The sequence below is a fragment of the Molothrus ater genome, chromosome 2 (genome assembly GCF_012460135.2).
Source record: "Molothrus ater isolate BHLD 08-10-18 breed brown headed cowbird chromosome 2, BPBGC_Mater_1.1, whole genome shotgun sequence".
Classification (NCBI taxonomy): Eukaryota; Metazoa; Chordata; class Aves; order Passeriformes; family Icteridae; genus Molothrus; species Molothrus ater.
In genome coordinates this window covers 74,739,903-74,767,594 of record NC_050479.2, presented here as the reverse complement: position 1 = coordinate 74,767,594, position 27,692 = coordinate 74,739,903, and the positions used below count along the sequence as shown (strand labels likewise).

Genomic DNA, 27,692 nt, shown 5'->3' with positions numbered 1-27,692 from the left:
CAATGGTAAAACTTAAGAACTTTTCAGCACACAATTAAAATTAGCATGGGAACAATAATTCAGTATGCAAAGGAAATACAAATACAAGGTCCAAGGATAATTATAAACCCCCCTCACGGCAGTTTTCATTCATGCTAACTGCATTCTTGGTTATGGTATTCAAAATGTTCTCCAACTGAAGGGAAAAAAACAAACCAACAAACCCCAAAAGAGATTACCTGCATTAGAAACACTGTAGAATCTCTGCAGTTTAAAACTCACTGGGAAAAAAAAAAAGAAAAAAAAAAGAGAGAGACCCAAGAAGGATTCAGTTGCTCAGTGCTTTATTTCACAAAAGAATGAACATCTCAGCAAATGTGTAGTATCATACTTTCCACATATCAGCAGAGCCCAGGCAGCAGCGAAATGTTACTGTTCTCTATGCTTTACTGGCTGTTAGAAGGAAAAAAGTAAATTGAGCCTAATGCTCAACTATAAATATTGTCAAATACATCCCTGTTTTCAGTGTGTTTTAATTAAAATAGATCTTATGCTGCCTCCTGTTGGTCACCTACAAACAGAAACATCTAAAATTAGTCTCAACATTAGGAACTGCAGTCAGAACATTCTATAGCCTATACCTTACCTACTACCCTTTACTAACCAGAGGAGGTAAACAGTTTTCTTCACTGAGTAATACCATAAATAAATCTGACCCAGAAAATCTACTCAATTTTGTGAATATAACGAATTTTTAACAGCAGTAAACTGACTTACTACAAATGTATTTAGAATATAGAAAACAGATTAATTAGTCTTTAAATAATAATCATCAGGTCTGTGCAAACATAATCAATAAAACACCTGAATAATTGATATTTATTATAACAACTAAACCAGTATGATAACATTACCAAAGTGCCATAACATTTTGATAGCATTCTTTAAAAATTAAGATTATCCAATATAATCATCACTGGATAATAAACTCCCACATACAATATATATTATCTTCGTGTATATTATACTGGTCATGCTTATAATGTATTCTGTGACATAAAATAGAATACTATTAGAAATGTTTTGGTTACATCATTTAAGTGCAAATAGTAGAATATAATTTTACATGCATTTTGTATGTTTAAACATCACTCTATTTCAGTGAGAACATACATAGTCGTTAATCTAGTTACTATTTTTAGAGGAAGGTACTTTTTCATAAAGCTTTGATTCAAAGAGCTTTGGAAAGTCATAAAAGATTTTTAAAAACTCACTTTGCATTTATTTTGTGACTTTTGTTTTTAATTGCATTAATGCTCCGTAGACTGAAAAATCTGTTTGATCCAGACTACAACAGTTACTCAAGCAAATAATTCTCTTTTTTTGTGAAGTTCACTGAGAATTCTTACATCTTTAGCAATTAATCACAGAGTTTGGAACATAGGTCCTTTCTTCTATGATAAAGCCTTGTTTTTAAACATGACTTCCTAACACTTCTGCTTCTTCTGCATTCAGTTCTGCTACCAGATTTAATACTTTGTATGTGGAAATATGGCAAATTATCCTTTTTCCTTCTGTGAGAGCTGTAGTACAGGTTTACCTGCCTAACTGCAGAAAATCAGTACCATTTCACAGTAACTTTTCTGTAAGCAATACTAGAGAGTAACTGACATTACTACATTATTTCCTGATCACTGAGTAAGAGCTCAACTCCCTGTGAAATCCATGAATGATTTTTTAGACTGGGAACTGACATTAGTTCCTGCACAAGTATAGTGTAGAATATTAAAGCATGTCTATTTTCCCAATTCAGCTACAGTCAGTTTTCACTATCTATAATTCCTCTGTACTGAGGAATTTCTTACATACGTCATTGCTCTGTCTGATGTCAGATGCCAGAGTCTTATAGCAAGTAGCTGGGTGGAAGACTGCCAAAAAGATCTGCTGTAGGCAAAAACTTAGAGGAAAGAGCATCACCTGAATGACTCACTCGCTTGCAGTTTATGTGACCCAGCAATCTGGTCATGACAGTGGCAATTAAAACACCCTTGCAAATCTCTAGTCTCTTTCAATTTGCATAGCTATTTATACCCATGTACTACAGGCATATTATGTCACTTCTCTCAATGCATAAATTGTATACTCATATTACTCAGGTATAAACACAACACAAATACATAAGCAAAGGTGAATTGGGCCTTTTATTCCAATGATGTGACAAGTTGCAATAATTAATGGTTAATGAAGTCTCTATGCTACCCTGAGTAGCTTCATTAAAACTAAAACTACCATTTTCCTATGTGTTTGGTTTTTTCCTATTGTTTCAGTAAGTAGGAATAGCATTCTTCCTCTCTCTACTCAATACATTTGCTTTGCACTAACAAAAAGTAGTTGTGTCCCAATATAAAAATACTTGCATTTCTGCAAGGTGATTGTAGAGGTTACCTAGCTACGTTTAGTTAAAATATGGAGACTTATTATGAAAAAAAACCAAAATAAATGGGGAAGTTGCCTGAAATACTGTAGCAAGCTACTTACTTCTACAGAACTGACACACATATTAATATACAGAAATTACTGAGTGGAAGGGTCCTGCTCTCTTCCAAATGTACGTGATTTTATTTTACATGCTTATGAAAATTGCTATGATGAATGTTATCTAAATTTGTAAGGGTATCTCATAACAAATTACAGAGTCAGTCACAGAATCAGAACCTTCCATTGTTTACTGTTTAAAACAGAAGCCTGTTCTAGGCAATATTAAGCTTTAAGTATTAATATTCAGCTTGGGTTTTACAAAAAGTACATGCAGTAGTGATGTGATAATGAACTTACCACAGTTGTCTCAAGACATATGAAAGATGTCTCTGATGCCTCACTAAATTTTATTCATTATTTAAACTTCTTGAAAAGATGCGATTAAATGTTTAGAATCATTATTTTTGTCTGGCAGAAGACAACCTTACTACTTTCACAACACTTATAGGGAACATAAGGGCTCTCAGTGTCTTATCTGGATACCTGGTAAGAAAGGAAATTCTCAGGCTGTGGAAGAATCCAAATTAATTTATGAAACCTAGCTAATTTCAGTGTCCTCCTGTCAGAAAGAAGACTGACTTTGTAAGCATGAGATCAAATTTACTTCAGAATATATGGCTAGACTAATATTAGCACTAAAAGTCCATTACAATTTTAACATTATCATAGCTGACTATTTAAAGTTTATCAAGCAATATATTGTGTAGTGTTAACTGTGTAATATTTTAACATCTAAAAAATACAATGAAGTTCAAGATAAAGTGTTTGAATTAATTTAAACCACAAGAGATGATTTCTCACCTCAGAAATACTATTTACTATTGACTTTTAATTTGGGGGTGTAGTTTTGTAACTTTGTATTTGATGTATGACAAGATACAAACTTTTCCCATAGTTAACGGAAGCAACAGCTACGGTTCAGTTTACAGCTTGCTGCTATAAGCAGCCTAGTGACTGCTTAGTAGGTAGCACTGAAGACTTCAGAGATGAAGACTTCTGATAGAAAACATCCTGAAGTGTTCTTTCTTTAGTTAGCAACATGACTGAAGCAAAGATATCACATGAATCATCTGTCCTGTAGAAATCTTACCTACCCTGCAGTATGTTATTGAAGTTTACTTTGCCACAGTTAATGGCATGGAAACAGAAAATAGACCTACTACTAAGGCACAAGGATGGAGAAAAACTGGCAAAACTGAAGAGCTGAAGTAAGATGCCAGGAATTATCAGTCTCTTCAAGTTAGATACCTGGTTTTAATATGTGAAGGTCACTTTGGCTCTTGTCCTTGCTAAGGTCATTGTGATAAGATAAAGCTGACAATGAATTCCTCTTACAGGTTTATGAACATAGAAAATCTGAATAACACTAATGAAAATGTCTTTTAAACTTCAGTTACATAGGGAAAACAGTATCACAGTCAGTTTTCTCATTTAGCAATTTGTCTATTGGGACAACTGTGAATATTACAGAAATAATGACACATATTACACAACTAATTCCTCATGAATATTCTTTTTGGAAAATTAATATAATTTTGAAAATTATTCTAATAATTACAGAGAAAAGTTGTATATAAAATTAAGTATATAATACTGTCTGTATAACGACTAGCATGAATGACATTTTAATGGAGTCTTCCAAAAGCAATCCTACAGCATTTAATCGAAACTGAAAATTTAAACAAATAAGTACATATTTCTCCATCTGTAAACTAATACTTAAAAACTATTCTACAATTTGTGCATTTAAATAGACTCTTTTTAACTTGGGAGTTTCAAAATTCTCCAGAGCAAATAGTCAGTACAGGTGACCAGGGGTCCCTATATTTATTAAACTGAATGACCTGACAGTAAAACTCAGTTAAGGCTCTTGGCATTGGCGAAACTTCTTCCCACTCAGACCTACTACTGTGGTAGACTTGAACTTCATCTGTGATTTCTTCTGGAGCATAATCACCACCTAGTATATAAATTTTGTCTTCTGTCCCAACTGCCCCTGCATTAAAGCCAGCGCATTCAAAAGATCCTTCCCCTTTCCAAACACAGGTTTCTGGGCAAAAACTGTAAACCTTGTAGGTGGAGAGATCACATATGTACAATGTGCAGTTCACTGGAACAGCTTTGATTAGAGTTGCATGGAAAAACTGCCCAAATTCTGCTACAAGCTCAGACCACTGATCAGTCATAGCATTATACTTAAAGAAACAGTCAAGGGATGGATTAAAGGCATCAGTAATCTCTACTTCTGAGCCAAGGACATAAATTATATTCTGGCATGCACTTGCTTCCGGATAGTAGATACCTCTTGGTAACTGGCTTACAGATTTCCAGTCTTTGGAAAGAGGGTTATAGGATTCTACATCCAAAAGACTCCGAGTTTCTTGAGCTCCTCTGGTCTTTCCACCTATCACAAAGAGCTGATTTAAGGTTACAACAGATGTGTGCATTGTCCTCGGTTTTTTCATAGCTGACACTATGGAGAATTCATTGCTGACTGGGCAGTAGCACCACGTTTGGTCAGTGGCATCATGAAACGGTTCAGCAATATGAAGCCTGACAGTCCTATAACAATTACCCTTGCATCCTCCAGTTATAAATATTTTTTCTCCATAGCTAGACAAACTTGACCCTGGCAGATCAATCATGTGCGTATGTGGTAGTTCTTTCCATTTATCTGTTTTGATGTTGTAGCAGAACGTATGTCTGTTTTCTCCATCTTCATCAGTTTTATGAACGAATATATATTTTTCTGTTGTTGAAGGACGTGCATCTGGAAACAATCCACTGAAGTTCTGCACACTTTTAACTGCATCATTGATTATTACTGAGCAATTAGCACTCTTAAGTAAGTGCTCTTCAGAATGCAGAAAGTCCTGCAAAGTCTTTTCAGGTAACTGGTGTAATCTCACTTTTTTAATCAAATTAGGCAGGTATTTCTGCCGTGTTTCTAAGTTGTGTTTGGTCCATTGGAGGACAGCTTTCAACACTGATTCTTCCTCAGGGACATCTAGTTCATCAGCCTCGAGGCATTTTTGTAATATCTCAAAATTCATGTCCAAGAAGTCACTCGATCTGAGCAGCAATGAAAAGTGGTGTTGTACAAAATCTAGTGCATGATCAAACAAGCGGACAGACCCATAACTTTCTGATAGAGAAAGCAACTGTAAGCAATTCACAAGATCAATACTTTTTATTAGGAAGTCACTGCAAGCTTTGGAAAGGAGTGAAACTTGAAGAAATGACGACAGTTGGAACAGCATTTCCACATTATCATTGGTTATCTCTGTTTTTCCTGTGTAAGCATAATCAAGAAAAGCTTTCACTGCCTTGGGTGATAGGTTACTAATAGTAACATTGCCATCATCCCGTTCTTTCATATTAACTTCAAACATGGCTCTGTGAATAGAATACAGAAGATATACACACAAATTAAAGATTTAGGAAACAGATGAGAATACTGATGTGGAAGGAGACAATTACAGGCACTTAATAATGTGGGCTGGTCTAAAATTGGTCTAAATTGTGGAAGTTCTTATATGAACAATGAAATTACTTGGTGTGTTTGAAGAAAAAAAATATTGGTGATAAGAACATATTCAATGTGATGGCTTAACAAAATCATAGCAGCACCTGTGTTTTGTATGCATTTTCACAAATGGTGATGAAGTCTGCAGCTCTCAGCATGAGAGAATATGTGAAATATTTCAGGACAACATCAGTTTCAACTTTGGGAAAGAAAGCCTGATTTAAAAAAATACATAGTAAAAAAGCCCCACGAGTTAGGTCATGCAATGTGGATGAGTACATAAAATTATGTGGAAAAAAAACCCCTTCCAAATTGCAGGCTGAGCAAATGGCCAGACAGATGATGGGTGTAGTCCTCAGAAATAAAAGTAGGTAAGGGATAAATGAGGAGAAAAAACACAAGGAAACTTAATTTTTGCTTTAGAGTTGAAGAGAGATGTATGAGCACAAGCCAATGTCAGAGAAAAAATGAGATTTTGATATGAGTGCATGACATAATGAAACTGTGCAGAAAGTAGATTGTGACTGAATACAAAGATGATGGTTGAAATTGCAGAATGAACTATTGACCAGGAGATTTGTGGAAATTTTATTACCACTTTAACTGCTTTATTCTAACTATGTAATTACATTTAACTCTTTCACACAATCTAACACGGCAAGATAAAATAATTAATTTTACAAGCGGTAAGTGCAAGCAACAGAACAGTGCTGCAATATCCCTTGCCCTACCCTTCCAGAGACTAAGCCTCAAGCTAGGATATCAGTGGCTTCTGAATATGACACAAGATAATAAGGGAGGAAGAGTTTGATAAATCATCAAATGCCAAGCAGAGAATCTGGATATTAATAGATCGTAGTTAATTCATAATAAAAAAAGTGTTATAGTTCAGTTATACACTTAGTATCTCTGTTGCATGGGATTTTTGAAATCTCAGTTTTTTCTGAAGCCAAAGAGGAAAAAAAAACATCCCTGTGTATAGCACATACTCCTTGGGATGTGAACACCTGGTAAAGGAGGAACTTGTCTGACTTCCCGAACAAGAACACAAAATTACAGTAAGACAACTGTGTCACAAAGACCTCTTTGCATACTAAGTGATGATGTTTATAATCCTTTCCTCATTAACCCATGAGCTATTAAAGCTCTAATTCGGGAGTAAAATAGCAACTGAACAATACTAATAGAAGAAGAGCAATGTAGGCAAGGGCTTTGACTCTTAAAGCTAACAAGTGAGGATCAAAATGTTGCTGATTATTCGGTTTACAAAATGAAGCCAAAACTAAGAGAAGTCCAAAGGCCAAGGAAGACAAAAGGTGTTCCATATCAAAATGTTTGTAGTGGACCTAGGTACTTTTTATTCCTTGAAGGTAAAAAATGGGCCTTGCATTGCAGGACGACTTATGAACTTGATGGCTGCTATTATCTACCATATCAACCATTATGAGCAGGGAGAGATCCCTCCTGGCAGATTTTAATCTGAAGAGTCTGTAGGTAATGAAAAGGACACACACGTTTCCATGTGCTTAACTTCAATTCTAAAAACTACCACTGGAAGCTATTTCATCCTAGTATTTCTTTCTACCAGATCATCTCGGTGCTGTCAAGCAGTTAAAGACAAATTAAAGTAGTCTTATGTGTCAGAGAAAAAAAACAAATCTGCTCCTACAGTGGAGAAAGTGCTCATTTCATCCACATTTCTTCTTTTTTTCAGTAATTATTAGAACACATCTAGCTACCTTCTGTCATACATGGCAGACTCACTTAGGCCATGGGATATTCCAGGACATTTGAAAATAACACTCACCTATCTATGGGCAACCTAATTGAGGCTATTAACTCATTCCCAAGAGTCCATTTTTTCATTGTTAGAGTCTTAGCTTTGTTTTTAGTAAACTCTATTCAGAAACACCTTCAGTGTGGAACTGCAAGTTTGAACCTTTCTAATAAAAAGGTTAGCAAGGCTTATTTATAAATTAATATTCTGTATGTGAATGAAGACTGTCCCTTAAGAATACACAGCTTTAAGCACAGGAAGGAAGATCCATTTCATGCTGAAAGGCTGAAATCTCTAGTTTAGGAAAAATATGCATATCTATTTAAATGCCTCTGAAGACAATTTCTACAATATCGACCACTCTTCTTGGACAAACAAAAACCAGTTCCATTCCAAAGTTATGTACAATTTATCCACAATTGCTCAGTACAAGATGTATTTGTAATCAATCATTTCACAACATGAATGTGTCAAAGTACATAGACTATCATATAAAAATTGATATAAAAACTGAAACAATATCCTTGCAGACCTTCAAGTACTGATACAGGCAACAGGTAACTCTTAAACATACATAACCTGTGTCAGTTCAACCTAACAGCAGAATCACACATTTATGATTTGAAACTTGCATTACAGAGTTTCAACTGCTGTTGGAATCTGATTCATAAAGTCCTCATGGCTTTCTGAAAATACTAAGAGCTGTAGCTCGCATACCCCTCAAAGGATGTTTGAATGCTGTGCTCAAAACTCTGCAGATATATGTAAATTGTGATAATTTTTTTAACTTTTGGTTTGTTTGGTTGGGTTTTTTTTAAATTCTATTCCCTCCCTCCTTACCTCCCAGAGAACTTAGAATCTATTTCCAGCAAACTCACACCAAAATTAGGTTTACCTGAAAAAATCACTGCATGCTGCCAGTACGCAACGATGACAGGGAATTATTTCATCTTTCACACGAATTTTAAAATCAAAAAATATATTTTGTTCTCTGAACTTTTGTAGTACTTTTAGAATTTGTTGTCCATGACCTTCAGCCACTAAGGAATTGATTTTATTTTCAGGAACAGAAATTCCATTGCAAATAGGTCTGCTAATGTAATCCCGTTGATTGGCCATGTTTTCTTCAATCTATTCCTGAAATGGAAAAATAAGTCATTGATTCTACAGTCTTATCATTAAAAAAAACAAACTATATCAATACACCATAAACCAAACAAAGAAGTTCCCAGCATTGAATTTAGTTTGTGTATCATATCCACAGTTAGAAATTTGTGTTACAAGTGACTTTGATAATACTAACACTTTGTAAAATATATTCATATGGCAAATTTTGTAAAGTAGATTATCTGCCATATATCAGAGAACAATTCTACAGAGAATACCCACCTGTAAGAATTTTTTTAATAAAGTCCACGGGAAGCACATCAAGGAGTGTGTTTAATTGTCAATTAAGAGAAAGACTAGTCCTAGGCGTACCCTCAAAAAACCCCAAATTTTTACAATTTTATGTAAAATTAAGATGGAAAAAGAAAACTTAGTTACATATTTTACATTCCAAAAGGCTGATCACTCTACATCTTGTAGTGGAAGGGAGACAGTGGCTGTTAGACTGCATCCTAAGTGGATTCCCATGAGGCATTCTGGACTGCAATAATGGCATACAAACAACACCAAGAGCCTGGCTGAATAACAGGATTGCTGGGGCTTACCAAACAGGGTCATTTAGAGACAGTTTTTTGACAGTGCACCTTTGAGTGCTTAGTCAATTGAAACTGATTTTGTCATGTACCTCTAGTCATGTTAGGAAGCTTTGTGTTTGCCCACCCTAAGTTTCATTTACAGTGGCGTAAATTAACTGGCTTTAGAACACATTTAAATTTAAGACCATCTCCCTTTCAGCAGCTAAGTTTTTCTCTGGTGAAAATCCCTACACTGAAGTGTGTTTTTTTTCTATGGTAAATTGGTTTGAACTGTTTTTTACAATGAAAATATTTTATACCACTTTGTCAATATAAAGAAACTTCAAACATGATTATATTTTATTTACACCTATTTAAAGAGCTATTTATTTATTGCAGATGCATAAATTGCCCTTACTGAAAATCTGAGTCAAGACTGCCTATTTTAAAGCTTAAAGAAACATTCCAATTTTTTTTTATTCCAGGATTTTGCTTCCACAATTCCAATTAAAATCAGTAACAGATAATGGCCCACCTGAATTGACAGGGGACAAAATATTCCAAACAAAACCCAGAAACAAGAAAATACTGGTTTTGGTTTTTAATTTTCTAAAAAGGCTCATCTGATGACACGATATATTCAGCAGAAACTAAACCATCAGGCAGTCTTCTTCATGTGAGGTACTTTCACAGCAGACTGATCTATACTTTATCTAGTCAGGTAGCTCCAACCACAAATAGACCTCCATGTCTCCTGGAAGAGAAGAGATCCAGTGATCTTGCTGCCAGCACTGGAACCCTTGGAGCAGGCATCTTCTCCTTCCCATGGCCAGACAATCTCAACGTATTCACTCTTTCCATTCTAAGCCTGAGAAACTAGGAAAATACAGAAGAACAAGACCACCATTTATTCTGATAATGTATGGCCTCATAAACCCCAATTCCATAAATCATGAAACTTTTTCGTATGGTAGAATTCTCTAGAATACCTTTTTCTTATGAATTTAAAAGCCTGCTCCTCAAAAGGCTAAATCTTCAAAAGCAGAGTTGCTTCAATAACATTAGTTTCCCACATTTGAATGAAACTTTTTTTAAAAAGAAAGTGAATTTCAAAGTTTATTTGGCATCACATCAAATAACACTTCTTCTAAAAGAAACATAAACCTTTCTGCAAAATTCTAGAACTGACAATTGATACTAGACATCTTTCTCCACTTACATGTAATTTCTATAGCAAGCTCCAACCTACAATGTGCTTTCTGATGATAAAATTACCAATTTCAGTAATATTCGTATTTGTATTATGAACATGGAAACATCTACTGTAATCAAGTCAAACTATGCTATTTTAGGCAAGACATCATATGAACACTTTCATACAAGCAATCAATGTTTCAGAAAGTTTTCTTTTACCACACTATTACCACAAAAACTCTATTCCAGTACATTGGTGTAGACTGTAAACCTCTTAATTACACATCAATTTATTAATGCTTATGTATATTTGTTCTTCTGTTAAAATTGTTATTTGACTTAATTTTCCTTTGTATATTTATTCATTCTTACAATTATCAAGAGTATTGATATCCTGTCTCAACTTTCATTAGAATGAATAATTGTCAAACTTTCCAAGGTCCACTTATAAGGCTGAGTTTCTGGGTTTCCTTATTGCTTGCAGTTTTCTCTTTACTCTGGTTTGATCCTAAATTTCTTTCACTGATACAAGATTTGTTGTACAACATTATGGTTCAGACGTCATTACTGTCTCACTAGACCAATTTCCAAGTCATCTAGTGCATCCTAATCCTAATCTCTAATAGCAGTATCTCATAATTTTCTAAAAAGCAAAATTCAGCAGTGTATCTTTAATGTTTTTGTCCACAGTTAAGGAATATAGTAATGAACACTGTGCAGGGACTTAGCCTAATTCACCCTTCTCTCTATTAAAAAAATACATATTAATAAATTTAATTTCTAGCTGTCTTGTAGCCAATTCCTGACTTACTTTATAATTTTGGTATTAATGTAATACTTCACTGAATCTGCTGATGATTTTAGAGCCCTTCAAACTCTCTTAACAATTCGGCTAAAACTTGGTATGTTAAACAAGGCATTTATAATTATTTCATGCATTCTTCTACAAAGCCATATTAATTATGAGTAGGGGATTTTATAAATATTTGATCAGTAGGGGTTTTTATAAATATTTGATAAAAAGGTAAGAAATGTAGGGGGTGCAGATATACGTGGAAGAGGTCTGCAGCTCAGGAATGCTGGGCAACACCCCTCCTTTTATTTGCTCCATAAACTCCCCCAGGATTCCAATTACAAAGCCTGTCTTATTGTGGATTACCAAGAACCAAGCTCCAGTAAATGGTTCATTAGATCTGGGATCTCTTACTTTTCCTTTTAAGACACGTCTGTGTGTTGTTCAGCAACCGGCCTTGCAGCCTCTCCTGGAACATGACACAAGTACTGCTGTACGTGATCCAATCTCTCACCACCTGGCAAAACCTCCCTGCTCCTCCTGGACCTTTACAGTCTTACACTGGCAAATGCCCCCTTAGCTATTAGCCTGCTTTTCTGAAAAAAAAAAAAAAAAAGAAAAAACAACAAACCAACAACTGGTTGACAAAGACAACTGAAAACGATTCCAAAACTAAACTCCCCTAAAGTTAAAATTTAAACATTTGCCCTGGCTTCTTTTTATTGGATAACACCTGAAACACAAGGCCAGTTGGCTGCTACAGTGAAAACTGATATAAACTTCACAGTTATTAAGGTCAACCCCATATAACACATGTGTGGGGGACATATATGTACCTCTCAAAACTATCTGTACAGGTGTCCAGTTGAGGGGCCAGATTCTGCATGCCTGACAGTCAAGTGGCAAGCAATGGCCAGTCTGTGTAAGGCCACAGAGCAGCAAGCAGTTGAACAGAAGGCTGGGGATATGTCAGGACCCACGACATCCCTCTGGCTGTCCTGAGCAGCCAAGACCCCTGCCAGAGGTCTCAGAGACCCTGGCACAGAGCCCAAAATGACTGTGGCTTTGATTATGACCTGTGGAGCAAGTTACCAACCTTAGATGAAGATCTGCAAGCCACGACAAATTAAGTAGAATGATAGTGAATTTATCATGAGGTGAAAAAGTAGATTTTGAGGTTTTTAGAATGGCGGTCCAAGGGGCAAGATGAAGGGATCTGGACGTGTCCAGCCTTTCTCCTTCTTCTTCTTGGCCTCCATCTTCTGCTGTGATGTTGGCACTTTTAGATTGGTTTAGAGTAGAAGCTCACTGTCTAACATAGGCGATAGGAATTAGAAAGTAATTGTAAACGTTGTATACCTAGTTTTTAGTATAAAGACATAACACCGCCCCAGGGGCAGGCAGAGTGCCTCTGACTGTCTTGCTGAGGGGACCTCAGCAGGACAGGAGAAAGAATTTTATAGATAAGATACAATAAATAACCTTTAGACAGAGAAATGAAGAGCCCTGACTCTTTCTTCAAGTGCCGGGCTGGGAAAAGGGACTTTCCAACTTTTCTTGGGGCCACTCTGACAAGCTAGAGGCCCTGACAGGGATAGTAAGCTACTTTTGGTCATTATGGTGGATGAAATAAGGGACTGCCTGAGAGCTCGGAGGGTAAGAGCATTCTTATGATCTGTCACAGAATCCAGTAATAAGGGTCCAGACCTCATTAGCTGCACTGTTTATAAGACCCCTCTGTCGTAGAAGCATAGAGTGGTTTGGGTTGGAAGGGCCATTAGGGATCACCTGGTTACAAGCCTTTGCCAGATTTAACACTGTCCTTTTCCCAGGACACTAAGGGATGGAGCAGTCTAGAACATAAAGAGCTCATTGACCCAGATGCCAGGTAACTACACTGAGAACTCTGATAAGACCATAGTCAAAATATGAGATATACATACATTCCTCTTAGTATCTAAGCATTTGTAAAAAGCTACAAGAAAGTGTTTAACTGACCTTGATTCCATGCAAACAGCTGCCAAAACATCACTGAATTTTTAGTGGAACCTTTCACTTCACCAATGCTAATGTTCCCTTTCCAAAGATATATGGAGGATGTAACATATTTGATTGTTTTTTAGTTAGCACCGTCAACAATCCTTAAGTGTTCTTATAATTCTGTACCTAGAAGACACTGAAATGTGTAATTTATTTTCTTATACTTTTCCTATGGGAAGTTCAAATGACCTTTAGACATGAATTTAATAACCTGGATATATGTTGAATCCTAGATATTATTCTAAGAGACTATAAACACAGCATACTGTTAAACTCATAAAGGAGACTGTTGTGGTGTGTTAAGTTGGTATGTTCCGTTCCCCCTATTTTGTAATGGTTCTGCCCTGGTTGCAAATGTATCCTCTCCTGAACCCCTCTCCAGTTTCCTTAGAAACCAATGTATCTCCTTCTGCCAGTTTCCCTGACTCCTCCCCGGTCTCCCTGGAGACCAATGTATCTTCTTCCAAACCCTACCCCAGTTGCCTGCCAGTTACTCTGCACCCCCACCTTTTTCTCTGGAACATTCTAGCTAGGGCGTTGAGTGATTGGTTCAGGGGCCACGGCCCCTCCCTTAGTTTGTCACTATTGGTGTTTCTTCTATGTCAATCCCTTGTACCTCACTTCCCCCTGGATTCCCATTTGTTCCTGAACGGTTTCTAAGCCTGCCTCCCACACCCTTTATAACCTGACGTAACCCCTCCCTCTTCCTCTTTGGTTCCTGGCCCTCCCTGAATTTATAATAAACCCGGACTAGCTGCAACTGAAGAGTGCTCTCTTCTTTCCTGCGGGCTGAAGCTTAAGGCACTGACCACGTCCTCGCTCAAGGCAGCACTGCTATTATAACGTAGGGTGCTGACCTTAGGCGCTGTGCCTGACATTAAAGTCAGGATAGTGCCCCCTTGGCTGCAAGCGGTGCTGGCCTGCTTGCCGGGATGTCTCTAGCCACACCGCTTCAGTTCTGGCGCCCGACGTGGGGCCTGAGAGCAGCTCCTGGCCTCGCCTGGCCTGAGCGCATCGCCTGAGGGCGTCTACAGACCCCGCGGGCAGGATAACGAAAGTCTCACTGGCCGCCGAACTACCCCCAGTGGGAGCAAACCCAGTTCTAGTGGGTGGTGCTCCTGGGGGACCAGGAACAGCAGCTCCTCCTGCCCAAGAAGTTGTTCCCACTGCAGGACCCCTCGCTCCGGATTTCTTTTGGCCCCCATCGGATTTGTAAGTGCTTCTTCTTTTCTGCCCTGTCCTTTTAGCCCTTTTTATCCCTTTGCAGCACGGGTGGTGTCAAAGGTTTTTTCTTCTCACTCTTCGCTGTTCAGCTTTATACTTCTGACCAGGGGCTGGTGTGGGGCTCTTCCTTATTTTCTTTTGCAATTTTTCCGGAATAGGGGGGCGATTTGGGTTGCACCATTTAAGATCTTTCGTCATGGGTGCTAGACTTTCTGCAGCCCAAAAGAGAGCTTATACCCAGGACTGCGGGAATCCTTGCGGGGGGGGGGATGCTTTAAAGTTCAAAAAAGGGAGTTACATAAGTTGATTAAATGGCTGTCTTCTCAATTTCCTGAAGTTTCCCCTGAACAAATATATGACCCTGATTTTTGGCAAGGTGTCAATGTTAAATTACAAAATCTGGTTAAGTCAGGGGACGCCTCGTTAACAAATATAATTTATTGGGTTTCTCAAATTAGATCTATATTAAAATCAAGTTCAAAGTTGGGAAGACAGCCTTCATTTTCTAGTTTGTGCCCCAGTTCTACCTCTACCCCTGCTCCTAGCCCTTTTCCCTCCCCTGTCTGTCCTAAATTTGGGATTTTGAGAGGAGCAGCTCGCTCCAGCCAGGCGCAGGGAGTCCATCATTCCCCTGGCTCCCCTCAAAGCTCCTAATCCCCCCTGCCCTAGGAGTCCTGGCCAGATTCTCAGGGATCCCTTTCCTTCTCCCTCTTTCCCAGTTCACAAGCCCCCAGTTAGGAAACCCTCGGTTTGTTTCTGTCTCCCTCCACAGGACGGCTCCCATGGAATCCAAGATGGAGAGAGCCACATGGCTAAGGTTGGAAAAATCCCTTCTTCTCCCCACAATCCCTTTCAGTCCAGGAACAACCCCTTCCTGTCCCTGGACTCCTCCCAGTTTCCCTCCGCTCCTCCTCCCTTGTCAGCCCCTCCCATGACACTTCCCATTTCTCCCCCCCCCCCCCCCCTTTTTATGAAGCTCTGCCCCCTATCTCCTCCCTAGGAGCGGAGACTTTAACATCTGACGTTTCCACCCAGTCCTCCAGCCACTCCCCTTCCTCTCACCCTTCCGGTTCCTACGCTTTGGTGTCCGGCGGGGGAGGGGGGAGGGGGGGGGGAAACCTGGGAACCGGGGCCGGTTTCTATTCCATCTGCGGCTCTGGTCACATACCAACCAGAAAGGGAGGGGAGAGCCCAGGCCCAGTGGGTCCCCTTTCCCCACCACCAGATCAAAGAACTATGCAAGGCCCAAAAGGACTTCTCCCGGGAGAGTGAATACTTCCGGGGGATCCTGAGGGCCATGTTGTTGGAATCGGAGGTCACCCCCTTCGATCTCTGGCGCCTTTTTTCATGCCTCCTCAACCCCACGGAATTTGTGATGTGGGAGGAGGCATGGAAAAAGGAGGTGGTGGGGATCCTTCCATCCCTGTGGGACGACCCCCACAGAGGATACGACCTAGATGGCAAGGTCATTTCCATCGACCACCTGTGCAGGACTGGGAACTGGGCAGAGAGTCCCTCCCAGGCCAGAGCCATCCTCCCAGAGGTGTTCAGGGAAAACGCAAAGGCAGCAGAGCGGGCCTTCCTGGGGCTGCGGACAGCCGCCCCTCAAATTACGTATTCTAAGATCTTTCAAGGTGCAGACGAACCATTTATTGAGTTTGTGGAGAGACTTTGCGGATCAATCGAAGTGCAGGTGCAGAGTGAGGAAAGCAGAATGGAGATTCTGGAAGAGGTGGCATCCGCAAATGCCAACTTCACCTGCAGGGATGCCATTCTCAGTCTACCACTGGACCCTCCTCCCACTCTGCGCCTAATGCTTGAAGTCTGTGCTCGAAAGGTCTCATTACCATCAAGGGACTCCGATCAGAAGGTCAAACCACCATCTCGTCATGTTGCTGCTGCTGATTCTGCTGCCATGGACATTGCATCAGCAGAGCAATGCACTCCCTCATCAGACCACCACATCATCCTAACACTCCGGGACCGGCCCAGAAAAGGACCTCCCCATGCCACCTGTGTGGGAAGCTGGGGCACTGGATGCCCGACTGTCCTTTGAGAAGGGAGTTCTATGAGTTTAAAAAGGGGCAAGGGCTCTGGGGGAATCCCCTGGCAAAAAACTAAGATCCGAGCGCAGTCCCCCCCTGCGCTATGACAAAAATAAGGCAGGTTTGGTTCCATCTTGCGGGGAGGGGAAAGCAGGAGAACCGCCTGTTGCCATGACTGATTTTGACCATTACATACCAGGCTTGTCACGTTTATTACGCCTCCGACCTATGCCTGTACTTACTACCTCTTCCAAAACTGTACCTTTCAGGCTGCAGCTGATGGAGCCTCTCCACCTAAAGGACTCCAATTTCCACCTGGTGACCGCGTGCCCAGAGTGCCCAGGTAACTGGGGACGGATCAGCTGTAAGTATGTAGTTGTCGGAGACACAAAGTTCACACCACTTGAGGTAAACATTGTCCCAGGTCTCTTAACATCAGACCTGGGGCAGTTCTCCATCGGGCTGCCCTGTGTCCACCCCCTCCCCTTCCTGCCCAAAGGCCAAATTATTGCGCAAGCTATTCCTGTGCCTGGGCTGACCTGGGTCCCAGGACTACCTTCCACACCATCTCAAGACACACATCCTACGGTAGTCTGGACTCAGGTTCTAGGGCGGGAGAAACCTAGAATAACATGCCAGCTCTCGAGGCGGGGGAGACCAGAAACCTCTTAAGGGTCTATTGGACACAGCAGCAGATGTGACGATCATTCCTTCTCGGGAATGGCCGTCGCATTGGGAATTGCAGGATGTGTTGGGTCACATTCGAGGTGTTGGGGGTTTACAATTGGCGAAACAATGAAAGAGCACCGTGCAAATTAAGGGGTCAGATGGGCAATTGGACTCTCTATGCCCATGATTTTGGACTACATGGAACCCTTGTGGGGGAGAGACCTCCTTGCCCAGTGGGGAGCCTGAATTGACCTTCCAGCGGCTCGCCAGGTTTTTTGGGCAGCGGTCACTGAGGGGCGCCCTACCTGGAAACTGAATTGGAAATCGGATAAACCAGTACAGGCAGCACAGTGGCCGCTCAACAAACAAAAATTGAAAGCGCTCAACAAGCTCGTCAAGGAGCAGCTACTTAAAGGCAACCTGATGGAGACCATGTCAGAGTGGAACTCCCCAGTGTTTGTCATCAAAAAGCCAAACAAAGATAAGTGGCGGCTCCTTCACGACCTCTGCCAAATTAACATCATTGCAGATATGGGTCCTCTCCAACCAGGGATGCCGTCCCCAACGATGCTCCCCCAAAATTGGAATTTGGCTGTTATAGACTTAAAAGACTGTTTTTTCCAAATTCCTCTTCACCTGGATGATACCCTACGTTTTGCCTTCATGGTTCCTGCCATCAACCGTGGAGCCCCAAGTAAGCGCTACCATTGGCATGTTCTTCCGCAGGGAATGAAGAACAGCCCTGTCATTTGCCAATGGTATGTCACTTCCTTGCTGTCCCCAATACGTACAGCTGCTGAGGATGCCGTCATTTACCATTACATGGATGACATCCTCGTTTGTGCTCTGACCGATGACACTTACCCACGCGCTTGATCTGACAATCAATGCATTGGTTGCTGCAGGGTTCGAACTTCAGCAGGACAAAATTCAACGGATGCCACCTTGGAAGTACCTGGGTCTGGAGATAACTAGGCAGACCATTGTTCCGCAAAAATTGGCCATCAGAACTAACATTAAGACCTTTGAGGATGTCCACCGGCTGTGTGGGTCTTTGAATTGGGTAAGGCCTTGGCTAGGAATACCAACTGATGACCTAGCCCCCCTTTTCAATTTATTGAAAGGGGGAGAGGAGCTCAGTTCTCCTAGGTCACTTATCCCAGAGGCACAGGCAGCACTGGAGAAAATCCAAGGGTCCATTTTGGCCAGGCAGGCCCACAGATACCAACCGGGGCTGCCGTTCAGGTTTGTGATTCTAGGAAAGTTGCCACACCTCCAGGGGGTGATTTTTCAATGGGACGATTCTATCAAGGGCAAGGACCAAGGCTCGGGGGACCCTCTCTTGATCACAGACTGGGTTTTCCTGAGCCATCATAGGTCCAAAAGAATGACACAGCCATCAGAGCTGGTGGCAGAACTGATCTGAAAGGCAAGATCATGGATCAGGGAGCTGCCTGGTAGTGACTTCGACTGCATTCACATCCCTGTCAAATTGGAATCGGGCCAATTCAAAAAGAGAACTTTTGATGAACTGCTTGAAACTAATGAGATGTTACAGTTTGCTCTGGACAGTTACACCGGCCAAATTCCTGTCAATCAGCCGGCCCATAAATTGTTTATTCAAGATGTTCAATTCTCCTTGTCATTAAAAAGAATTCAGAGTCGGACTCCTTTGGAAGCACTGACTGTGTTTACTGACGCGTCTGGAGCATCCCACAAGTCTGTTATGACTTGGAAGGACCCTCAAACTCAGCGCTGGGAGGCTGATATTGCCAAGGTGGAAGGATCACCTCAGGTAGCTGAGTTGGATGCCGTCGTCAGGGCTTTCGAGAGGTTCTCTAGCACAACAGAGCTGTGCTACAGCACTCGCCAATTAAAAAAAATTAAATCTTTGTACTTCATAGCAGGTAACTTATGAGAAATAAATTGTTCTTCAATGGAACATTGTGTTTATTACATGGCCTTTTCCCAGCTTGGATCATATGTCTTACTAAGGACCAGGATTTTAAAAAAGGGAAATCTAAGAGCTGGTATTTTACAGAACACTTTATGCACCTAGGATGAAAGAATTAAGCACAGTGAAGATGAAGAAATTGTATAGATTTCTCTAGAGAACTTTCAGGGGGTGTTTTCCATACAAAATTTAACGGCACATTAATATGTGTTTTGAAAAGTTCAAGATCAGCATTCTAAGATCTAATATTAAAATATTGTATTATTGAGTCTACTGTATACCCATCAAGATGATTTGCTATTTTCATTCCTTGTCCGTTCAAAAGGAGAGAAATTAATAACTTCCTTTTAAAGAAGTTTTAAAGATACCACTCTACACTATGCATCTAATTTACATTCACTAAGATGAGTATGAGTGGAACACATATCTGTAGGATTTGGTGACACCTCTAATGAACTAAAAAGACTGACTAAAAAGCCAAGAGTCATTTAAAATGTAATTAAACTATAAATACTGAGTACAAGTTCTGTGCTTTTATATTCCATTAATGTGTTGATTGTCACTGATTGCCTAAGATTGAAAACACTAAGAGAATTCCAAGCTCCTGCCTGGAAATTTCAATGCAACTGAGTCTCACAGGTTTTTCATAAATAACTGAACTTCAAAGGAAAATCATAGTCAGTCAAACATTTCAGCAAGAAAAAAAATAAAAGCACAGGACCTGTTGAGACATTTAATCCACAAAAATGACATTTATCAATAATAAATGTTGGGATAATATTCTCAGATTGAAAGGTGACACAGAGACTTTAAAGCTTTGTATTCTTTAGAAGTGATTAAAAAAAATTGACATGGAAAAAAACCTAGCATGGTATCAGTAGGAAGTAAGGAAATTGCAGTAACTCCTGGAGGATTCCCACTCTGCAAGCAGTGATGATTAAGTGCATGTTCCCTGATAAACACATGAACCCATTAAGATAAAGCAGTAATCCTTTAAAAGAAGTAAAACTGGCTGGACTTTCTCTTAAAATTAAATTTCTCCAATTCATCAAGTTACTTTGCAAATTATTTCCTTAGCCAAAAAAGATCAAGAACTATAATTTTGATGAAAAAAATGGAATTAAAATGACACACTGTACTTCTAATTCTGAAAATAACTGCAAATTCTGTAAAAGAAAATGACAGCTTTTAATGGCTTCTGTAGTCTGTCACTTTTGCATGTGATTAAAATTTCAAAACATGCATGCAATATTGAGCATCTTTAGAGATTAATTTAACATACCTTATTATAATAGCATGTTCTACTCAAAAATGTGGGTTTATATGAATACATCCATAATTATATTACATATTATACAAAGCATCTTGAGCTTCAGATTGCACTTACACAAGAAGCTAATTTTTAAAAAAAAATCATCCACTATTGAAAAAAAGTGCTACATGTTTAAATCTCTTAAGTAGAGAGCATATCAATCAAACCAAAGGAGTTTTTTTTTTTTTTGGAACTAGGTAAGATCCACAATTCATTAGTATTATAATCTATCAGTAACTAAATATACAAACTGCCAAAATTTTCTCATCAAAGTGCACAGAATACAATGTTAGAAATGTAAGCCTCAGCTACAGTTTGATATCGGTGAAGAGCATTTTCCTGTTTTTTTTTCTTGACTGTGTAAAATCCTCCTCTGCTGTCAGTTAACTTTGTCTATGGGTTTGGATAATGCATCAGATTATGCCATTCCTTGCTTCGTTAAATCATGGAGAAAAACAGGAATAATATTTTAAAATAAGTCAGATACCCAATTGATTCCTTGATTAAACATGTTTTATTCAATGTTACTTCTGTGTTTAAAATATTTTGCAAAGACCAATCTATACTCAGCTATAACGGAGACTTATTCTGGACAGAAAGACCTTCTGGCCTGTGCACAAACAGCAGTTTTCCATATTAACAGTGAGCTAGCAATGGTGAACAACAACAACAACAAAAAAGGAGGATTATAACAAATACCTGCAATAATACAAATTTCAGCATTTTTGCATCATTTGTACATGGTCAATAGAGGATGGATGAAGTGCAAGTATTTCTAAAGGCAAGCAACATGAAAGACAGGTTGTAAATTTTCAAATAGGCCCCAGTTTTTTAGCTATGGCTCAACTCCAAAACCAAAGGGCAAACAAATTTATTACCTTTTGAGGATTTACAGATGGACTATTATTGAGGAAAAATGGGAATCCAGTTGACAACCATTGGAATTCTTAACAGAACAATCAGCACGGGATACAAGAGGCTTTTGTTTGCACAGATCCTTAGGAGCCAGAACCCCGCTAGAGTGATGCAGCGCGCTGCATCTGCTCTCGGGACAATCAGCTCCTCTTTATAGTCAATGAAAGGTAAACAGAGCCCAGCCCGCTGCGACAGCTCTGCCAGGGGCCCGGAGGGCTCTCCAGCGGGACGGATGCGCTGCTGGCAGAGATGGGCCGCGCATCACCTGTCCGCAACGGGGCGCGCTGCCACCAAGAACCACCTCCCCCGGACCCCCTCGAGGGCATAACCACCTCCCAGTGCCGCACAGGGCCGAGGGAAGCGGAATTTAGAGGGAAGCGGAATTTAGAGGGCAGCTACGTTCCCTGTGCCACGGCCAGGGTTATCTGCCATCCCCAGCCCCGCGTAAGAAGCGACCGCCATCGCCCCCGCCCCGCCCGCCGCGGAGAGGGCAGCGCCGACAGCGCCCCTACTGCGCATGCTCAGGCCGCCTGCGCCTGCGCCCCGCGGCGGCTCCGTTCATTCTAAGGGAGGACTAATTCTGACAGGACGGGCGGGATGGGGCAAAGGGATCCCCTTCCCTCACAGCGCGACCCGGCCGCGGCATGCGGCGCTCCCCGCCACTGCCGCCTCTCCGCAGGCGGCGAGGCGCCAGTCCCCCCTGAGCGCTCCCTCCGAGCAGCGCACACCCACCTGCAGCCAACACCCGCAGCTCACCGACCGCTCTAGCCCACCCTCCGCAGCAGCCACGCCGGCAGATTGGCTCCTTCCGGCATCATTCTCCTGCTCCTTGCACTCGGAATGGCTCTGCCGGCCGCCACTCCAGGTGAGGGCCCGCCCACCTGTCCTCGCTGACGACACCGCGGGTGCCGCTCCGCCGCAGGCACCGCCTTTCCTCTGATAGGTCGGTACCTGGCGCATTCCGCTGTCACTCAGAGGGCGCGCTGACATCGGGTTGGGTATTGCTGTCGGGGGCGGGGCCCTCCGCGCTTCCCGCACGCCGATTGGCCCCCGCCAGACGCGAGGGGCGGGCGCAGGGAGCGCGGCCGGGCCGTGGCGGCGGGGCCGGCCATGGGCAGCGTGCGCTGGGCCTTCCCGTGCGGCGCCTGGCGGCCCCGCCGCCGCGAGTGGCTGCTGGCCGCGCAGCTGGTGCAGCCCGAGGAGAAGGAGCGCATCGGCCAGTTTGTGTTTGCCCGCGATGCCAAAGCCGCCTTGGTACATGGGGAGCCGGGGCGCGGTTTTCTCTCTGCACAGTCAGCGGTGCCCAAATTCCTGATTTGTCGTGGGAAAACATGCCGTGTGAGGGCATTTCAGGGGTGTAAAACTAAAGGATAAGGCTTGTATAAAAGTATGAAGCTGTGCCTCACTGAGGAGCCGGGAGGGACGGCAGGCTGCTGTCAGTAGGTACTCTGAAAGACTTCACAACTTCCAAGTCGCGATACCAAGTCAGGAGACAAAATCAGCGTACCCTGAGGGACTACATAGGACATCGGGGTAACGACTGGGAGAATAAAGCTGTTTTCCAAGATCCGGAGTTTAAATCTCGCCTAATAGCATAGTAGTACACGCTTGCTAATTAGTCTGAAAGGAGTTACTCATCACTTTTAGCTGTTGAGAATTTCATTTAGCACCTAGGTAGTAAATGGATGTACTGAAAGGAAGTTTATTGAGATAATTTTACTGTTCAAGGTGGTGTTAAAAGTATTTATTTGTGCCATAAAGTATCGTAAATAAGTTACTAATGTAGAGAAAGGAACTACTGCGATTTGTCTGGGCTGGGACTTACTTACATTAATTGTGCTAATAGTGACCATGTGTTTGATGCTCTGATGGACTCTTCTGCTTAAACTTACTTGACACAGGTTTTATAAAAGGGAGAAATTTTAATTGAGATCAACAGTAATAAACCAACATTTTTTAGGTGGGTGATTTTTTAGCAACCACGTAGCACAATAGTTCTGTATGAATTACTTCCATTTTATTTCACAGGCTGGTCGCCTGCTGATGCGGAAATTAATTGCAGAGGAGCTGTGCATACCTTGGAATGAAGTCCACTTGCAAAGAACACCAAAAGGAAAACCCTTCCTGGCCAGTAACTTAGTTGGTATCAACTCAAATTACAACTTCAATGTCTCTCATCAAGGGGATTATGCAGTCCTTGCAGCTGAGCCTGAGCTTCAAGTTGGCATTGATATTATGAAGACTGATTTACCAGGTAATTCATTATGGTGACTGAAGCAGATTCTGTAGTGTTTGAATACTGAACATTTTCATGTTTCCCAAAGAACCAATCTGTGTCCTAGAAATGTAGTGTAATTAGCAGAGAGTGTGTGAATGTTTTGTGTATTTGGGATTTCTAATGCTGTTAAATGCACTCCTCGTTGTTTATTTTGGGGAGCATTGTAGGACAGATACAGATATATTTCTCTTTTATAGAAGCAGAACTCTGGGAAAATAAGATCATGAATCCTTCTATCATATGGGCAGCATCTGCAGATACTTTAATTATGGATTTGCTGTGTGTGAGGCAGAAGGAAGAACATCTTTCCAAACAGGGACAATGGGATCCATCCCCATGAGAACTTCATAGACTCTGTTACTCAGTTTTCCCATATGTATGGACATTTTGTGTGTCAGCAACACAGATTAGCTGTGAATGTGCAGTAATCCTCAGTGAGAAGGGATCATGAGGAGGGAACATGTGAGGTGGTCTTGGGAAAAGACTAGACTTTACAAACTTTAGCTATTGGCCTATTTATTAGTATGAAATGACTGTATAGGTTAGTGAACTTCAGGATCCAAATTAGGATTGTAGCAAAGTGTATTCTTAAATACAGTTTTATGGAGGTGATTTAGCTTGCAGATATTCATCAATGCATAGTCATGGGTTAAAGGAGAAACATACTGGGATTTCTGATTCACTGGAATTCTTTTTTTTTTTTTTAGAATCTTCCTTAAACATTTAGCCAGATATGGCAGTAGTAGTTGTGTTCTTAGAGGATCTTTCTTCTAATTTTTTGGAGTTGCCCAGCATTTTATGCTGCAAAATATGTGGTATTGTAAGGGAGAGGTTCAGGTAAACCCTGACTGGATAACTTTCTGTCTGATCACTTTACACCTTTTTAATGATAGCTACAAGTGTATAGTTTTGCACTGTCACATTCAGCTAGGGTTCACAGAAGCTTTGCTGCAATCTGAAGTTCATTCCTGTGACTCACACCTGCTGTAGACCCTCACTCTGAACACAGTGGTCAGCAGGTGAGGCCACAGGACAGCCTTTGGAGAGTCCTCCACCAGAGCTGTTGTGTGTTTGGTGACAGGAGCTGTGTCCAGTGGGTAAGGCTGCTTTGGTACAGGGCCACACCTGACAGGACTGCAGTAACACAGGGCCCAAATAACCAGATTAAGCTTGAAGCTGGTGCTTCTGTCATAGCTCTCTCAGGCAAAGCAAACAAGGTGATGTCCCAGCTGTGTCTCCTCACAGCATCTTGCACATGCTCAGCCTCTTCACTGGGGGAGCAGAGTGACAGAGAAGGCCTTGATGCTGTGCAAACACTGCTGATACCGGTGTGGTATCAACACTGAGTTAGGCATAGACCTAAAACACAGCAGTCCATAGGCTGCCATGGCAAAGGTAACACCTGGACCCAGTATCCTTGGAAACACTCTGGTTGGGCTGCCACTGGCCTTACCACAGGACTTGCTAATTTTAATTCTTCATTCCAAAAAGTTTCTAGTTTCAGCAGGTAAATAGTGAAAATCAAAAGATTCAAGCACTTGTATTTGAAGCTTTTCTTGGGAACTGCAAAATTCAAATTTATACAGAAAAATAAAAGAATTTATATGTGGAAGTAGGGATATCTTACATCCTCTGCTGGTATTTTATGCAGGGGTAAATGTAGCTGGCATTTTAAAGGCATGTGGTCAATGTCGAGCTGACAAGTTTTATGAAGGGTTTTAAACTTTATTTCTGAAGTCTAAAGACTAAGTAATACTTTGAGATCTGATACAGACAGGCTTTAGTGTTTTTGGGAGATGCTGGTGGTTTCAAAAACTGAACAGTGAAGGATGACTCATATGTCTTCCTTCTTGTAATTATAATTTCTATTTTTGAAAAAGAAATAAGATGCTAAGGGAAATGTAATAATTGTATGTTGAAAAGAGAGCCAGTAAATAAGTAATATTAAGGTTAGAACTTCTTATTACAGAGACTATAATTTAAAGCTGGCCATCTTCTCACCTGAAATTATTCTGAGGAAGATTTTTGTCTTAGTAGAATCACCTTCAGCTCTTTTTTGTTGCTGGGCTATGAATAAGTAGCACTGACTTTACCAGTATTATTTTCTCTGATAGTTCCACTGAGTGGTGCTCTTGTCCTGCACTTGCTAAGTACATTCTATTTCTGAAGGTGCATCCACTATAAATCTCTTTCCTTGGAACAGCTACAAGGACAAAGAGTTCCCTATGAACAAAGTACATTTCAGTAGGTTTGTTTGTTTTCTTCCGACACTTGTTTAAATACAAAGTTCTTCATTTTATGATGTTATCCAACAGAATCTTGATTGAGGTCTGTAGTATTTTAGCTCTTATATTCCTTAATTGTTCAACCAGTGAGCATGCAAAATCTGCAGTGCAGTTATACAAGAATATCGTGCAGCTGAAAGTTTTGAGAAGTCTGCTGTTTGTGTGCTACTATGTAACAAGGAATCCTGGTGCACAGAAACTTTTTTTGTCACTTCTTAATCCATCCTATGTATTTTTGTTTTACTTATTGTTCATAAGAAGCTGCTTCTTTCCATATTACTTGTGCTTCCTTATTAAAATCTGAGAAATGAAACTACTGCAAGACATAGCCTTCTTCAAAGGTGAAGGCTGGCCACACTAGAAGCTTTTCTTACCATTGCAAAAAGCAGCAGTTCTACAGAAGTTTCACAGGTGTGCAATGGTTTATCACCTTTTTTCCTCTATTCAGATATTGCAGTAAATACTGTAGTGATGGTAGAAAAGGAAAATATCCTCTTCAGGTATTGTGTGTTGCTACCTTTTGGTTTTCTGGCAGGTTATTTTAGATTTAAATAAGTCTTTCAATTTAATTGTTTTTGAAGAATTACTGAGATCAATGGCTATTTTTCTTCTCTTTAGATCAGTTTAAGATGAACTCTTGAGTCATTTGGAACAATGCACACTGTCCTGTAAATTTGTTTGTAGAAGTGTCTGTGTACATTATTTGGCAAGGTAATGCGTATGAGTTTATTTTAAGCCTTTCAAAAAAGAAATGAGAAGGATTCTCACAGTACTGTTAACTCCTGTGGAAAAAACTGAGCTTGTGTTTGATTTTTTCGTTTATGGAAAAGAAATTCTGCAACAAGTGTCAACTTGGTTTGAGTGGTGTGTGGGATGTTGATTGACCAGTCACTTAAGCTCTGTAAAGCACAATGTTTTCAGAGACTTAGGAAATAATTACAGCTTAATAAAGATTGCCTTGAGCATTTGAAAAAAGTTTAGATCTTAGGCTCAAGAGCTTTCCTGCTGTGCAAGTGAATTTCTTTTCACTAATGCAATTTTTTAGCTTAGATGGATTTGCAAAGACAAATAAATTAACAGTTCATTCCATATCTTTGAAAATCAGCCTGCAATCTTTCTTACATATCCCACTATATTTACTTTGATCCAGATGTCTCCAATATCAGTTTTATTCCAGAATTAAATATTTGACATGCAGTAGAATTAGCTTTTCTCATTAATATTTTGATTTTATGCTAGGCTTGCTTGTTAAAAGACACAAAAGGGTAAATTATCTGCATGTGAATTTCACAGAAAAATTAATTTGATCTAAAAATACTCAAATAAATGCTTTTTTAAGAAAGTAGGCTATTGTGTGCAAACACCTAATTATTTGAAACTGGTTTTCTCTGAGGCAAGGAAATATAAAAAAAAACTTGTCTCATTTTTCTCTTTTTATTCTCATGATCAGATTATTGAGGTGAGGGAATGCAAGAGATGGT

General features: G+C 40.5%; 2 protein-coding genes across 10 annotated transcripts in view; one reads left to right on the top strand and one right to left on the bottom strand.

The window, feature by feature from the left end:
* Positions 1-306: 306 nt before the first annotated feature.
* KBTBD3 (kelch repeat and BTB domain containing 3) lies at positions 307-22,462 on the bottom strand. 4 transcript variants are annotated; one of them, XM_036391383.2, is made up of 4 exons: positions 11,904-12,084; positions 9,210-10,378; positions 8,716-8,957; positions 307-5,913 (listed from the first exon to the last, which is right to left on the bottom strand). In XM_036391383.2, the coding sequence occupies exons 3-4, from the start codon at positions 8,937-8,939 to the stop codon at positions 4,293-4,295; spliced, it is 1,845 nt and encodes a 614-aa protein (XP_036247276.1). In that variant the 5' UTR covers positions 8,940-8,957; positions 9,210-10,378; positions 11,904-12,084; the 3' UTR covers positions 307-4,292. The 4 variants fall into 4 exon arrangements, with proteins under 4 accessions (XP_036247276.1, XP_036247287.1, XP_036247254.1 ...); XM_036391394.1 differs by lacking the exons at positions 9,210-10,378; positions 11,904-12,084 and adding an exon at positions 22,381-22,462; XM_036391361.2 differs by having other exon boundaries at positions 10,038-12,084.
* AASDHPPT (aminoadipate-semialdehyde dehydrogenase-phosphopantetheinyl transferase) overlaps positions 22,444-27,692 on the top strand; it is a 31,454-nt gene continuing 26,205 nt past the window's right edge. For 2 of the 6 annotated variants that reach the window (XM_036391420.1, XM_036391410.1), the window contains exons 1-2: positions 22,755-22,902; positions 23,677-23,902. In XM_036391420.1, the coding sequence (XP_036247313.1) occupies positions 22,759-22,902; positions 23,677-23,902 (370 nt within the window). In that variant the 5' untranslated portion in view covers positions 22,755-22,758. Of the gene's footprint in view, positions 22,514-22,536; positions 22,592-22,754; positions 22,903-22,955; positions 23,092-23,158; positions 23,182-23,676; positions 23,903-27,692 lie in introns of those variants that run through there. The other 4 variants (XM_036391428.1, XM_036391448.1, XM_036391438.2 and 1 more) reach the window with 4 other exon arrangements.

Bases quoted from the DNA above. Each gene is read 5' to 3' on its own strand.
- KBTBD3 (XM_036391394.1), bottom strand. From the start codon at position 8,939: ATGGCCAATCAACGGGATTACATTAGCAGACCTATTTGCAATGGAATT. The intron at 5,914-8,715 runs GTAAACCTAATT...TTCTATTCACAG, and splicing joins GCATGCAGTGATTTTTTCAG to AGCCATGTTTGAAGTTAATA.